The following is a 15,342-nucleotide window of genomic DNA, read 5'->3' as shown; positions in this document are numbered from 1 at the left end:
GTAAGACAGGATGTAAATCCCCGTTGGCCAAAGACAGCAATGAGGAGGTAGAGCAGGTGAGGAGCAAAGCTGTCCGTACAGTGTCAGACCTCAAGGGACTGCTATTCCCAGCTGTCCAGAGCTCCTGAGGAGACACTGTGCATCAATATCAATTGCAGAATGCTTCTGTCACCTCTTCTCTAAAGTGAAAAGTAAATAAAGATACATTTTATATTTAATTTTAATTAGGTGCACATTTCGATTTTCATCTGTACCTACATTCTGAAAGGATTCCAATTAGCTGTAGAAATCTCTAAGACTTGAAAAAAAATGAAAGGAATAGAAATCGCTCCTTAGGGCTTTCTGTCTTTTAATGAGCCCCGTGGGGTATTTGGCCTTAAGTAAAGGAGTCTCAGCTACTTAGAAGAGACAGAGCAAACTTCTGAAGTCGTCAAAGTCAGAAGCAAATCCCGAAGTCCCTTGAAGGACTGATTGGCCCCACTGAGGGCCACTGCTGACAAAGCCTCCCCAGGGACTCCTTAGAGCAGAGAACTGGAGGCTGTGCTTGCAGGCAGGCAAAGGCCCTGTGCAGGGGGCTGGAGTGCTGAGAAAACCCTGGCTTTGCTTCACCCAGCAGAAAGTCCAAAGCCTGAGCCTCAGGCCCTGGGCAGGCAGATCCTGCCCCTCGCGTGGGGCTCAGGTCTTTTCCCGGGGGCGGTGGGGTGTGAGGGGGAGCAGTGCCAAAGGCAGGGAAACTGGACAAGCCCTCCCGCCTTCCCCAAGCAACGGGGAAGGAGAAACGGAAAGTTCTGCCTGGGAGGCCTTGGTGGCAGAGGCCACTGCCATAGCCAAGGGGCCCAAGGCCTTGCTCCTGTTGGGCCTTTGAGCCTTGCCAGAGCCCTCGGCCATCTCTGCTGCAGGCTGTCCTGCACTCTGCCACGCCTGCCCCTCTTCCCTTGCCGGCTGCACACACCCATCTTGCTTTCCCACACAGCTCTGCCCTCAGCATTTCTATACATTTACTTACGTCTCTCCACCCTCACCACCTGTTCCTTGAAACACAAAGCCGTGGGCTGATCCAGACTCCCTCTGGGGCACCTCTTGCACCACAAGGCTACCCTTTGAGGGAAATTTCTTTTTCCTCACATGCAGTCTGTACCTTCCAAGCGGCACTTTGTGGAGGTTTCCTTCTCTTCCCACTAGCGACAAAAGCTCCATCATCTCTGGGACCACCCTTCAAGCAGTTACTATAGAGCCCTAGGCTTGCACTTCATCAGCCTAAAGAACGCCAGGTCCCTCAGCCCTCCACATAGGCCCCAAACCCCATCCTGGCAGATCCCATCTGGAGCCTCTCCCATTCCTTCTCATTCCTTCAGAACAGAGCGCTCCACTTGCAGATACACTAGTGCAGATGTGGCCACACCAGTGCTCAGTCAAGGGCCATGATAACTCCTGTCTGGGTGGCCACGCTCCCCCTAATACAGCCCTGTGTGCAGCAGGCCTTATTCATGGTCAGCATGTGCCACTGGCTAATACAGCATCCCTCATCATGCCCAGGCTCCTCTCCTCAAGGTCACAGAATCACAGAAGGGTGGGGGTTGGAAGAGAACTCTGGAGATCATCTAGTCCAACCCCCCTGCTAAAGCAGGTTCACCCAGAGCAGGTTACACCGGACTGCATACAGGTGGGTTTTGAATATCTCCAGAGAAGGAGACTCCACCACTGCCCTGGGCAGCCTGTTCCAATGCTCTGCCATCCTCAATGTAAACGAGTTTTTCTTCATGTTGAGGCGGAACTTCCTGTGCTAAAGTTTGTGCCCGTTGCTCTTGTCCTGTCGCTAGACACCACTGAGGAAAGCCTGGCTCCATCCTCTTGACACCCACCCTTTACATATTTATAAATGTTGATAAGCTCCCCTCTCAGTCTTCTCCAGGTTAAAGAGCCCCAGGTCTCTCAGCCTTTCCTCACAAGAGAGATGCTCCAGTCTCCTCATCATCTTAGTAGCCCTCCATTGGACACTCTCCACTAGTTCCATGTCCCTCTTGAACTGGAGGGCCCAGAATTGGATACAGCACTCCAGTTGTGGCCTCACCATGGCAGAGTAGAGGGGGAAGAGAACCTCCCTCCACCTGCTGGCCACACACTTCTTCACGCACCCCAGGATAACACTGGCCTTTTTGGCCACAAGGGCACATGACTGGCTTATGGTTAACTTGCTGTCCACCACAGCTCCCAGGTCCTTTTCTGCAGAGCTGCTTTCCAAGACATCGAACCCCGCCTGTACTGGTGCATGGGATTATTCTTCCCCAGGTCCAGGACCCTATATTTACCCTTATTGAATGTCATTATGTTCCTCCCCGCCCACCTCTCCAGCCTGTCCAGGTCTCACTGAACGACAGCACAGCCTTCTGGTTTGTCAGCCATTCCTCCCAGTTTAGTATCAACAGCAAGTTTTAGTTGTATATTTTAGCAAGTACTGCAGCAGGTATCACCTAACTGAACGTTTCAAAAATCTAGGCAAGTGCAACAATCAGAATCATGGAATCGTGTTTCTTGAGCACCTCCAGGGATGGTGGCTCCACCACTTCCTGTCCAGCCTGTTCCAATGTTTCACAACTCTTTCAGTAAAGAAGCGTTACTTCATGTCCAACCTAAACTTCCCCTGGCGCAACTTGAGGTCATTTGCTCTTGTCCTACCACTATTTCCTAGGGAGAAGAGAGTGACCCCAACCTCACTACAACCTCCTCTCAGGTAGTTGTAGAGAGCGATGAGGTCTGCCCTCAGCCTCCTTTTCTCCAGACTAAAGAACCCCCGTTCCCTCAGCTGCTCCTCATAAGATCTCTTCTACAGACCCTTCACCAGCTTCGTTGCCCTTCTCTGAACACACTCCAGCACCTCAGTGTCTTTCTTGCAGTGAGGGTCCCAAAACTGCACACAACATTCGAGGTGCGGCCTCACAAGTGCTGAGCACAGGGGCACAAACACCTCCCTACTCCTGCTGGCCACACCATTGCTGATACAGGCCAGGATGCTGTTGGCCTTCTTGGCCACCTGGGCACACTGCTGCCTCATGTTCAGCCAGCTGTCAAGCAGCACCCCCAGGGCCTTTTCTACCGGGCAGCTTTCCAGCCACTCATCCCCAAGCCTATAGTGCTGCTTGGGGTTGTTGTGCCCCAGGTGCAGGACTTGGGCTCTTGGCCTTGTTGAACCTCATACAATTGGCCTCAGCCTATCGATCCAACCTTGCCATATCCATCTGCAGAGCCCTCCTGCTCTCAAGGAGATCAAACTCCCACTCAATTTAGTGCCATCTGCAAACTCACTGAGGCAACACTCAATCCCTTCATCCAGATCATTGATAAAGATGTTAAGATCGGCCCCAACACTGAGCCCTGGGGGACACTGCTTGTGACCAGTCACCATCTGGATTGAACTCCATTCACCACCAACCCTGTGCTCAGCCATCGAGCCAGTTACCTTGACCCAACTTGAGCCAGTTGTCATGATCAGTAACTCCACGCAACACACCTTTCCTGTCCTGCGTAACCACCATAAAAATCGGAACTGAAGTTATGGATGACATGAACTTAGTGGACACTTCACAGACAATTTCTTAGACATTTGAGAGGGGTGGTCCATAGGTAAAGCAATGATACCTGTCTGTAAACAGCAGGATTGAATGGGGGTGGTTGTATATGAAGGTATTTTGGTTAGTGTGGGACCTGACTATGACAGAAATGGGATGGAATAATGTGGGGAGATTGGACTGGGCCTGGCTGGCCTGGACTTCCTTCTTTTGTGAAAGCTCCTGTGGTGCTATGTCTCAGATTTGTGACTAAAACAATGCTGAGAACACACGAATGTTCTAGCTGATACTGAAAAGTGTTTGAAAAGCCTCAAGGCCATCTCTGTTTTGACTGTGCCCCACTAGGGAATAGAGGGGTGAGGGTGCAAGAGGTTGAAGACAGACACAAGCAGGCCAATGACCCCAAATCACCATCTTAAATATTCTTGCTTTTACTCTACATTTCCTCTTCCCCTGTCGCACCGAGTTTGGGGGAGGGATGTAAGCAAGCTGCAGGGTGGTGCCTAACATCTAGTGGGGGTTAAACCACAATGTTTACAAATCAAGAAAGGCTGGTTAGGAATGGAAAAGTCCAGGGTGAGAAGGTAGATTGGAGGATGAGGAGAAAAGGGAAGAAGGCAAAGATCAGGGTTTCAAGAGAGCAGATTTTGGCCTGCTGAGGGACCACCTTGGAAAAATCCCATGGGCTACAGCTATCAGAGAAGACAAGTGCAGAGAGGTGTTTATGATCAAGGATCTCCTCTTCACAATCCAGAATGGTCCACCTTGACATGCTGAAGGTCACATTAAGGTGGCAGGAGGCTGGCACGGCTGAGAAAGGAGCTGCTGGCTAAAACCAAGCATGAAGGGGAAGCCCAGAAAAGGTGGTGGCTGGCTGCCTTCCGGCCTCCTTGGTTCTGTGATTCTGGGAGAAGAGTGACACTCCAGAGCTCTTGGCAGCACTGCCCTCTTGCCAGGAGCTCCCTTCATCCCAGGCAGGCAAAGGCAAGGTCACTCTGATGTTGAGTAAACCTGGGGGTGTTCCATGAAGGCTACAGGTCCTGACCTCCAGCCTCTGGGAAGGGAGAACAGATCCCTCAGGCGTTGCTCAGGCCTCTCCTGGGGGCAGTCTGATCTGCACGGTGCAATGGCAAGCGCAGGTGTGGGACACTGTAGGACATCCTGTGGTGGAGATGCTCAAGGGCTCTGGCAAGACACAAAGCCCCCAAGAGAGCTGAGGTCTTTCTCCCCTTGGCTAGGGCTGTTGTCTCAGCCCCCAAGGCCTACCAGAAGACACCTCAGCCTTATGGCACCAGCACCTCAGAGCCTCCTCAGCCCACCCAGGACAAACTCAGAAGCAGAGGACCTTGGGCCTGCCCTTGGCACTGCACATCCCCACATCACCCTGCCCCAGGAAGAACCCTGAGGAATGGGTGAGGGACAGGGTCTGCCTTGCAGGGCCTGAGGATTCAGGGCTTTCTTTTGGTTTCCTAAAGCACACCAAGGTTTACTCAGCATCAGAGCCACCTTCACCTCGCCTTTGCCTACCTGTCCTCACTGCCTCCAGTTTTCTCCTTCAACCAGCCATCAGGGAGACTTTGTCAGTAATGTCCCTCAGTGGAACCCATTAGTTCTCCAGGAAAGTTTGGAGTTTGCATCTGACTTTGACTCCTTAAGAGGTTTCCTCAGCCTTCCCTCAGTGTCTGAGTTTCACGGACTAAGCACTAAAACCACCAGAGATATCATGTAAAGATCTTGAGCTGCTTCTCTGGTGCTGATCTGGGCTGGGCTCCTGGGACAGAGAGAGCTCCTAGCAAGCAGGCAGAGCTGCAGGGAGACAGCTCTGCCCAGCAGCAGCTGCTCTGCCAAGCGCAGCAGGGCTGAGGGGGCTGCCTGTGGGCACCAAGGAGAAAGGAGCGGGGCAGAGAGAGGTTGAAGGCAGGGGAGAGTGGGAGGATGGCTGAGAGCTCACTGGAGGAGAACTCTTCCCAGCCTCTGACACAGTAAGTCTCTGGGTGCAGGGCGATGTGTCGGTGGTTCCTTGCAGGATCTCCTGAATGTGTCCAACCTCTGGGATCTGTCTGTGCTGGAGAAGAGGAAGACGGGCTGCAGAGCAGGGCTTCCCTAGTGCAGTGTGAGAGGGACAGGGCATGACGGCTGCCTTCTGGTGGGGATGGCTGTGGGGTGTGAAGCCCAGTGGGGGTGGCTTGAAGGTGTGAAGGTGGGTGTGCAGCCAGGGGTGCCCAGGGCTCTCCTTCCAAGCAGTGTCTCTTCACCTCATGTGGCTGTTACCTTGGGCAGGGAATCTGTCATCAGCCAGGATCAGCACTCAGCCTGCCCAGGTATCTCCTCATGCAGCTATGGGGAGAAGCTGCGGGTGGAAGGACAGATCCCCAGTAAAGATGCATCTCTCCTGACACATAAACCTTTTCCTTCTGCAGAGAAAAAGGACTGAGAGTAACTGGCCTGCGATGTCACCAATGTGGAGGTGCTGTGCTCTGCTGTGTAAGGAGAAGGCTTTCCTGAGTGCCAGCTGTCTTCCTCTGCTGTTTCACATTCAGAGAAGGATCAGGGTATTTCCCTGCAATTCTTCCTGCTCTTTTTCTTGCTTGTGGAAGTTCTGGATTGTCGGGAGAGTGTAACGTATCACAGATACATTTGAGACACTGTTCCTGGCTGCCTCTGGGCAATTCAGTGTGTGGGACTTGGAATCAAGTTAAGGCTCCATTTAGGAGATGCTGGGCACTGTCTTTTGTGCACCTGACCATCTCCCTGGGATGATGAGTTGGAAGTGACTTTCGCCTGTGCTGGGGGCAATTCAGCAGGGGAGGGTGGGAACCTAGTGACAGCCCCATTCTCCCCCACAGGCACGCTGCTGTTATGTCTGGAGAGAGCCTGGAGATGGAAAATGGGGGGGAGAAAGGTTCTGTGTTGGCCGTGAGTGATTCCGACCCAGACTTTGCTGTTCAGGACAGCAGAGTTGGAAGGGCTGGGTCCCTCCCTGGGCTCTTCCCTCTCAGACACAGCTGGTCTGGGTGCTGACTCCATCGCACTGCAATAAACAGGGACAATTTTCACACAGTCACTGAGGCAAATACCTCTCACTCAACTGAAGGCACCCATTGCGAGGAACACCTACCGAATGCACAGGCTGTTTGACAGCACTGCAATAGCACAGGTCTGACTTCTCTGGAGCCAATGGGCAGAGCCCCTGCTCGTCAATCCTGAACTCACAAAAAGGTACTGAATGAAGGTCTTCTAAAAAAAAGTAGCCATTGCGGGGATTATCAGTGAGAAACGGCATAAGACTGGCTCAGAGAAATCTGTCCTCACTTGTCAATGTCTTCTCATCTTTCAACAGTTCACCATTCCTGCAGTGAAAATGTCGAATGCCAGCTCCATCACCCAGTTCCTCCTCCTGGCATTCGTAGACACACGGGAGCTGCAGCTGTTGACCTTCGGACTCTTCCTTGGCATCTACCTGGCTGCCCTCTTGGGCAACGGACTTATAATCACCACCATAGCCTGTGACCACCACCTCCACACCCCCATGTACTTCTTCCTCCTCAACCTCTCCATCGTCGACCTGGGCTCCCTCTCCACCACTCTCCCCAAAGCCATGGTCACTTGCCTCTGGAATACCAGGGCCATCTCCTACTCAGGATGTGTTACCCAGTGTTTTCTATTTGTCCTCTTGATTTCAGCAGAGTTTTATCTTCTCACAGTCATGGCCTATGACCGCTACGTTGCCATCTGCAAACCCCTGCACTATGGGACCCTCCTGGGCAGCAGAGCTTGTGTCCACATGGCAGCAGCTGCCTGGGGCAGTGGGTTTCTCTATGCTGTGCTACACACGGCCAATACATTTTCACTGCCCCTCTGCCGAGGCAATGCTGTGGACCAGTTCTTCTGTGAAATCCCCCAGATCCTCAAGCTCTCCTGCTCAGATGACTATCTAAGAGAGGTTGGGTTGCTTGTGGTTACTGTAATTTTTTCTTTTCTTTGTTTCGTGTTCATCGTGCTGTCCTACGTGGGGATCTTCATGGACGTGCTTAGGATCCCCTCGGAGCAGGGACGCCACAAAGCCTTTTCCACCTGCCTCCCTCACCTGGCCGTGGTCTCCCTTTTTGTCAGCACTGCCATGTTTGCCTACCTGAAGCCCCCCTCCATCTCCTCCACATCGCTGTACCTGGTGATGGCAGTTCTGTATTCAGTGGTACCTCCAGTAGTGAACCCCCTCATCTACAGCATGAGGAACCAGGAGCTCAAGGATGCCCTGAGGAAACTGATGACTGGTTGCTATTCAGAAGCATCAATGAACTGCCCATCTTCCCCTGCATATCATTAATAAAAGAACCCATTACAGGGCCAGCCTCTTTCGTAGGTTGTTTGGTTTCTTTGGTTTTATCTTTTCTTGGTTGTATTAAGGCTGTCCATAAACCCTCCCTATATTTTTATTTTTCATCGTATTTCTATGTCAGTGTCTGCCTGCCTTGTGTGACCCAGAGACTTTGTGTAAATAAGGAGCTGTGCTCTCCACGTGTTTAATCCAAATAAAGGACCCTGCACCGACTTGCTTGTCTGAGTTAATTTCTCCAAGATCTTCTGTGGAGCTGCGGGGGCAGTGTCTGTGTACTGAAGGGGAGGGGGCACTAGTTACCCTGAGCTGGGTCTGCCTCTCAACCTCACCAGTATGGCCCTGGCTACCACAGCCCACTTGCTCTGCAGAGCAGCACCACCAGTTCAGGGGCTGTGGGAGCCTGGGGAGGGGGTGCAGGAATGGCCATCTGGGTCAACATAGATGAGCTCTGTAGGGAAAAGTCTCTGTGGGGAGATGGGATGTCCAAGGAGAAGTGCAGGGCACCATTTGTGTGTGCAGGGGGGACATGGAAGAAGAAACTCTTTGGTGTGGGTGGCAGCTCGGGTCAGGCTGCCCTTTCCCTGGGGCAAAAGGACCTTCCTGAGGATCCCCAAGGCCAGTTGTTTCTTGCTGTCCTGGGGAGCAAGTTTGGCATATGGGGCTGCAAGGTGCCCGGTGTGGGGATCTCCTCAGCATGCTGGCTGGATGAACGTTCTCAGTGGCCTCCGTTCCCTGCTGTGGGACCAATCCCAGCAGGGCTGCTTTGCTTGTGGGGACAGGGCAGGAAGGTGCCAATATTCAGAGTAGCTCAAGTGTGTGACTGTGCAGGGTAGGGGGCACACAGCAGTGACCTGCACAACCAAGCTCCTGTGAGAGACCCGCAGAGCAGAGTCTGGCTGTGCCTGTGCTCCCTGCACACCCCAGAGGAGCTGCCCCAGGGCCATCCTCACAGAGCGGCCAGTAACAATCACCATGTCCAGCACTGGCCTCTCACCCCGGCTCACAGAGGTTGCTTGTTCCTCCACAGAGGGACACCAAAGGACTGGGTCAGGAGTCCATGTTCGCATTGTACAGAGCAGACATAAGCATGCCCATCGTGTATGTGTAGGGAGGTCATCCTGAGCAAGCATAAGGGCCATCAGCTATTCTTAGGGGTGCCATGAAGGCCTGTGAGACAGACAGTGTCTTGAGGTCACTTCTCATTGAGAGTAACTTCCCCTGGGAAACACCTGAATGCAGCCCTGGGATGGGCTTCCTTGAACCAAGATCAGAAGTAGCGCCCTGGCCTGCAAAGGTGCTTTTGAGACAACTTCTGTCTGAGTATGGGATAGTGGATGAAAGGCCATGTGGCTTGTAAAGGTGCTTGTGTTGTCCTATTTCCATGGAGATGTGAGTGGGCGGGAGGAGGCAGCTGGGTTGTGCAGGAGCTTGTGATGTCACTTGTGGCTGAGGAGCTCTTAAGATTCCTTCAGTTGTCAACAAGCTGCTTGTGATATCACATGATCCCAAGCAGGGTACAGGCCCAGAGGTGTCCCCTGGCATGTGCATCTCCTTGTAATGACCGTGGTGGCACTGTAGCTATTAGGGTAGGAGCAAGCTCATGGTTTATGCGGGTGCCTGTAACGTCCTAGGTGGCTGAGCCCTGTCTCCTGCCAGGTTCCGGCCTGGCTGATGTGAATAGCTCCCGTCAGGAGGCTCTTCCTGCCCAGGGCTGTGGATGGAGCACAGACAGATTCAGATTTTGAGAAAGCCTTGCTGATCTGGGGCAAAGCCATGGCAGCTCCCCTCCCCTCTCCTCCTTTCTATCCTTTCCCTTTTTTCCACCCTGTCTTCCCCCCCTGAGCAGGCTCAGACATCAGGCGTGGATCTGTGTTCTACATCAACTCGTGTTTTGAACACCTCCACCACCTCCCTGGGCAGCCTGTTCCAACGTTTGATCACTCTTTCAGTAAAGAAATTTTTCCTCATGTCCAATCTAGAACTTCCCCTGGTGCAACTTGAGGCCATTTCCTCTTGTCCTATTGCTCGTTACTTGGGAGAAGAGACTGATCCCCACCTCACCACAACCTCATCTCAGTTGTAGAGAGCGATGAGGTCTGCCCTCAGCCTCCTCTTCTCCAGACTAAACAACTCCAGTTCCCTCAGCCACTCCTCGTAAGAGCTGTTCTCCAGGACGTTCACCACCTTTGTTGCCGATCCCTGGAGACACTCCAGCACCTCAGTGTCTTTCTTGGAGTAAGGGCCCAAAGCTGTACACAGCAGTAGAGGTCCCACCAGTGCTGAATACTGGGACACGATCACCTCCCTACCCCTGGTGGCCACACCATTGCTGATACAGACCAAGATACTGTCGGCCTTCTTGACCACCTGGGCACACTACCGGCTCATGGTCAGCCGCCTGTCGACCAGCACCCCCAGGACATTTTCTGCCAGGCAGCTTCCCAGCCACTCATCTCCAAGCCTGTAGCGTTGCGTGGGGTTGTTGTGCCTCAGGTGTAGGACCCAGCACTTGGCCTTGTTGAACCTCATACAATTGGCCTCAGCCTATCGATCCAACCTTGCCATATCCATCTGCAGAGCCTTCCTGCTCTCAAGGAGATCAAACTCCCACTCAATTTAGCGCCATCTGCAAACTCACTGAGGCAACACTCAATCCCTTCATCCAGATCATTGATAAAGATGTTAAGATCGGCCCCAACACTGAGCCCTGGGGGACACTGCTTGTGACCAGTCACCATCTGGATTGAATTTCATTCACCACACCTGTCCGTATTCTGCTGTTCAGACAGTTTTTAACCCAGTGTAGAGTGGACCAGTCTAGGCCATGAGCCACCAGCTTTCCTAGGAGAATGCTGTGGGAGACGGTGTCAAAGGCTTTACTCAAGTCCAGATAGACAACATCCACAGCCTTTCCCTTATCAACTACTTGGGCTCCCTGGTCATAGAAGGAGATCATGTTGGTCAAGCAGAACCTGCCCTTCAAGAACCCCTGTAGACTGGGCCTTATCCTCTGGTTGTCCTGCACATGCCATGTGAGTTCCATAATCTTCCCCGGTACCGAGGTCAGGTCGACAGGCCTGTAGTTCCCCAGAACCTCCTTCCGGCCCTTCTTGGAGATGGGTGTCACATTGGCAAGCCTCCAGTCATCCGGGACCTCCGCTATTGTCCAGGACTGGTGATAATGATGGGTAGTGCTTCGGACAGCTCCTCCGCCAGCTCCCTCAGTCCTCTTGGGCAGATCCCATCTGGCCCCATAGACTTGTGAATGTCCAGGTGGCAAAGCAGGGCATTAACTACTTTCTTCTGAATTACAGGGCATGTATTCTGCTCTTGGTCCCTATCTTCCAGCTCAAGGGGTTGATTACCTTGCAGATTGCTTGTCTGACTATTAAAGACTGAGGCAAAGAAGGCATTAAGTACTTCAGCCTTTTCCTCATCCTTGGAGGCAAAGTTCCCCCCCACATCCAATAGAGGATGGAGATTCTCCTAGGCTCTCTTTCTGTTGTTATTGTATTTGCAAAAACATTTGTTGTTGTCTCTCATGACTGTGGCCAGCTTGAGTTCTAGTTGAGGCCTATTTGGGGTTTTACCCCTCTAATTTTCCCTCTGCATGACTGAACAATATCCCTGTCCTCTTCTCGAGTTGTCTTCCCTTTCTACCAAAAGTGGTAAACTCTCCTTTTCTCCCTGAGTTCCAGCAAAATCTCCCTGTTCAGCCAGCCCGGTCATCTTTCCCACCGGTTCATCTTCCAGCACACGGGGACAGCCTGCTCCTGTGTTTTTAACAGTTGCTCCTTGAAGAATGTCCAGCCTTCCTGGACCCCGTTGCCCTTCAGGACTGTCTCCCAAGGGACTCTCTCGACCAGTGACCTGAACAGCCCAAAGTCAGCCCTCTGGAAGTCCATGGCAGTGATTTTGCTGCCCCCCCCCCCCCCTTATTTCACCAAGAATCGAGAACTCTATCATTTCATGGTTGCTAAGCCTAAGACAGCCTCTGACTACCACATCTCCCACCAGTCCTTCTCTGTTCGTAAACAGTAGGTCAAGCGAGGCACCTCCCCGTTAGGCTCCCTTACCGGCTGTGTCAGGAAGTTACCTCCCACACACTCCAGGAGCCTTCCAGGCTGTTTCTGCCCTGCTGTGTTTTATTTCCAGCAGACATCTGGTAAGTTGAACTCTCCCACAAGAACATGGCCTAGCGATTGTGAGACTTCTCCCAGTCACTTGTAGAATGCTTCATCTGCCTCTTCATCCTGGTTGGGTGATCTACCCCAGCAGGATATCTGCCTCCTCTGGCTTCTCCCTCATGCTTACCCATGGAGAGTCGTTTGACCATCTCACTCAGCACTCTTGGGTGGATCCCTTCTAGTCTCTAGACTTGTGGATGTGCAGGTGGCAAAGCAGGTCTTTAATATATTCCTCCAGAATTACAGTGATGGTCAATCATAGGACAAGGGGCAATGGGTGCAAGCTGGATATTAGGAAGTTTCACATTAACATAACGAAAAACTTTTTCACTGTGAGGGAGACAGAGCACTGGAACAGGCTGCCCAGGGAGGTTGTGGAGTCTCCTTCCTGGAGACATCCAAAACCCAACTGGGTATGTTCCTGTGTGACCAACTGTAATTGGTCCTGCTTTGGCAGGGGGGTTGTACTAGGTGATCTTTCAGGGTCCCTCCCAACCCCTAACATTCTGTGATTCTGTGATTCTGTGATCAAGGATAATGAGAGCTACAACCAGTTCTTAAATACAACACACCTTCCCCACCACCACCCCTCTGGTCTTGACGGGCTCAGCTCTCTTCCCCCCCCCCCCAGCAGTGCAGGGGGGTGGCAGGGAATGGGGGTTGCAGTCAGTCTGGCACAAGATGTTTCCACTGCTCCTTCATCCTCAGAGAGAGAGCTCCTCGTGGCCCACCCCTACCCCACCGTGGGGTCCCTTTCATGGCAGACATTCCTCCACCAACTGCTGCAACGTCAGTCCTTTCCCGTGGGGCCGCAGCTCGCCATGAATCACCCCAGCGTGGGTCCCTCCCGGGGCTGCCGCCCTCCCAGTGACGGGCTGCTCCAGTGCAGCTGGAGTCATGGTCTGCTTCAGGCCCAGTCCCCACTCCGGCCTGGGCTCCTCCACAGGCTGCAGGCCAACCTCTGGGCCAACGCTGGTCTCCATGCTCAGCAGGGGCTCAGCCCGCCACCCCACCACAGGCTGCAGGGGAATCTTTGCCCAGGCACACCTCCCCCTCTCCTTCCTCACTGACCTGAGTGTCCACATGGTTGTCTCTAACCTGCTCACCAAAACAAACAGACAAAACAAAGAGAGCAATCAAACGCTTCTTTCACTCTTAAATAGTTACTTGCAGAGGCGCCATTGGTCTGGCCTTTGCTAGAGGAGTGTCCAAAATTGGAGCTGGGGGAGCTTCTCCAAGCCTCTTAAAGGAGCCATCTCTGTAGCCCTCTTCCCCGCTACTAAAATCACACCAAAACCCTGCCAGACATCAAACTACCACACCTCGTGAAACCCCACCTGGAATACTGCATCCAGTTCTGGAGCCCCCAACAGAAGAAAGACACGGATGAGCTGGAGCGAGTCCAGAGGAGGGCTACCAAGATGGTCAGAGGGTTGGAACAGCGTTCCTATGCGGACAGGCTGAGAGAGTTGGACTTGTTCAGCCTGGGAAAGAGAAGGCTCTGGGGAGACATTTGATACCTTCCAGTACCAAAACGGGGCCTGCAAGAAGGCTGGGAAGGAACTTTTTACAAGGGTCTGCAGTGGTAGGACGAGGGGTAATGGTTAGAAGTTGGGAAAGGGCAGATTTACACTAGGTACAAGGAAGAAGCTGTTCACCCTGAGGGTGGTGAGGCACTGGAACAGGATCCCTGATGAAGGTGATGATGCTCCATCTCTGGCAGTGTTCAAGACCAGGTTGGACGGAACCTTGAGCAACCTAGTCTAGTGGGGGGTGTCTCTGTCATGGCAGGATGGTTGAAACTAGGTGAAATTTGAGGTCCCTTGGAACCCAAACTATTGCATGATTCTATGATCTATGTTTCCATCATTGACTAGTGCAAAGTCATTGGGCTTGAGCAACTTGTGTTTCTCTTCAATGTAGATCCATCTGTTACTTTTGGGAGAACAGAGGTGTCCTTATCTTGATTGAAGACTTGTTCTTCTCAGGAAGGGGAGGTGATAAGTCTTGGGTCTCGATATAATGATGCAGCAATTACATGCTAAGAGTGTTCCTGTCTCCTAACGCCTGTGCAATCTGGTGTGGAATTGTGGCAGCAGAGGAGAGAAGTTGATGGTGAGGAGATTCTGAGAGATGCCCTGAGGCAGCCAGTCCCTGGGTGTCAGGGTGTTTGGGCAGGTGCCTCGGGTGGTTATCACCTCGCAGTGCCTGTGCTTTGAAGCCTGTAATAGCAGGTAATCTGGCTACACGGACACACTATCTAGCAGAAGGGTGCCTTACCTACCCCAGTGAAACCCAGCAGCTCCTGTGGCTGTACTGGGGCTTGGCCTGTGTCTATCGGTTCAGTGCTATCAGAAGAGCCTGGCTGAGATATGGACCCAAGCCACCACTGAGGATGCCATGACTATGACATGGACATAACACTGGAGGACACCATGGATGGGATGGGAACCCAAACCACACCTGAGGGCACCTGGGATGAGATAGGAACCCAAGCCCAAACTCACTAGAGGAATCACCCCAGCAGTAAAGAAGCAGCACTAGACACAGAGGTGGACAGGTCTGTACCATCTATTAGTAAGGCAGGAGAACAAGTTGAAGTATGAAGCTGTTCTTTGGCATGGATATAGAAGGAAGAATTGATAAAAATCACCAAAATAGACCAAAACTACGAGGTCACTGAACTTGAGAGACCTTGGAGAAATGCAGCAATATAACAGGTGCCAGAGAGGCAAGCAGAGCGGTGCCTGGCTCCTCCACTACTGGAATGGTGGGGCCACCAGTCAGGAGTTAGAGGGTGAGGTAGTTCAACAGCTGGAGTCGCTCACCAGGGGCAAGGGAAGTGACAGAGAAATCCCTGAGGAACATCAACACAACAAGCAAGTAGACCAGGTACAACAATGGAAGTGGCTGAGGTGGACCTAGACTGGGAACACAACAGAACTAGTCATAACTTGGTGGAATCCTGTAGGGTCAGGACATCTAGGGAGAGCTTCAATGTCCAGATGGGCTTGAGATGGAGGGGTGCACTTGACCACTGAAGCTATTGCAGGTGTTATTCAGGAGTGTGACACATGCACCATAGTCAAGTGAGCCAAGCGAGCAAAGCCTCTCTGGTGTGAAGGATGGTGGCTGCGATATCAATCCAGAGAGGCCTCACAGATGGGTTATATCACACTGCCACGAACCTGCCAAGGCAAGCGCCATGTCCTTACTGTGGTGGAAGTGACAACCAGATGGTTGGCAACAT

At 52.5% G+C, this 15,342-nt stretch overlaps 1 protein-coding gene across 1 annotated transcript; it reads left to right on the top strand.

Annotated features, from left to right (window-relative positions):
• The first annotated feature begins 7,272 nt into the window (after positions 1-7,272).
• LOC147412391 (olfactory receptor 14J1-like) lies at positions 7,273-7,893 on the top strand. The gene has a single exon (XM_086481381.1). It carries the CDS (start codon positions 7,273-7,275, stop codon positions 7,891-7,893), a length of 621 nt encoding a protein of 206 aa, XP_086337507.1.
• Positions 7,894-15,342: the final 7,449 nt, after the last annotated feature.

Source organism: Leptosomus discolor, unplaced genomic scaffold (assembly GCF_034619465.1).
Source record: "Leptosomus discolor isolate bLepDis1 unplaced genomic scaffold, bLepDis1.hap2 HAP2_SCAFFOLD_41, whole genome shotgun sequence".
Lineage (NCBI taxonomy): Eukaryota > Metazoa > Chordata > Aves > Leptosomiformes > Leptosomidae > Leptosomus > Leptosomus discolor.
Note: the sequence above shows the minus strand (reverse complement) of the source record. Positions and strands in the feature narration are given on the sequence as shown.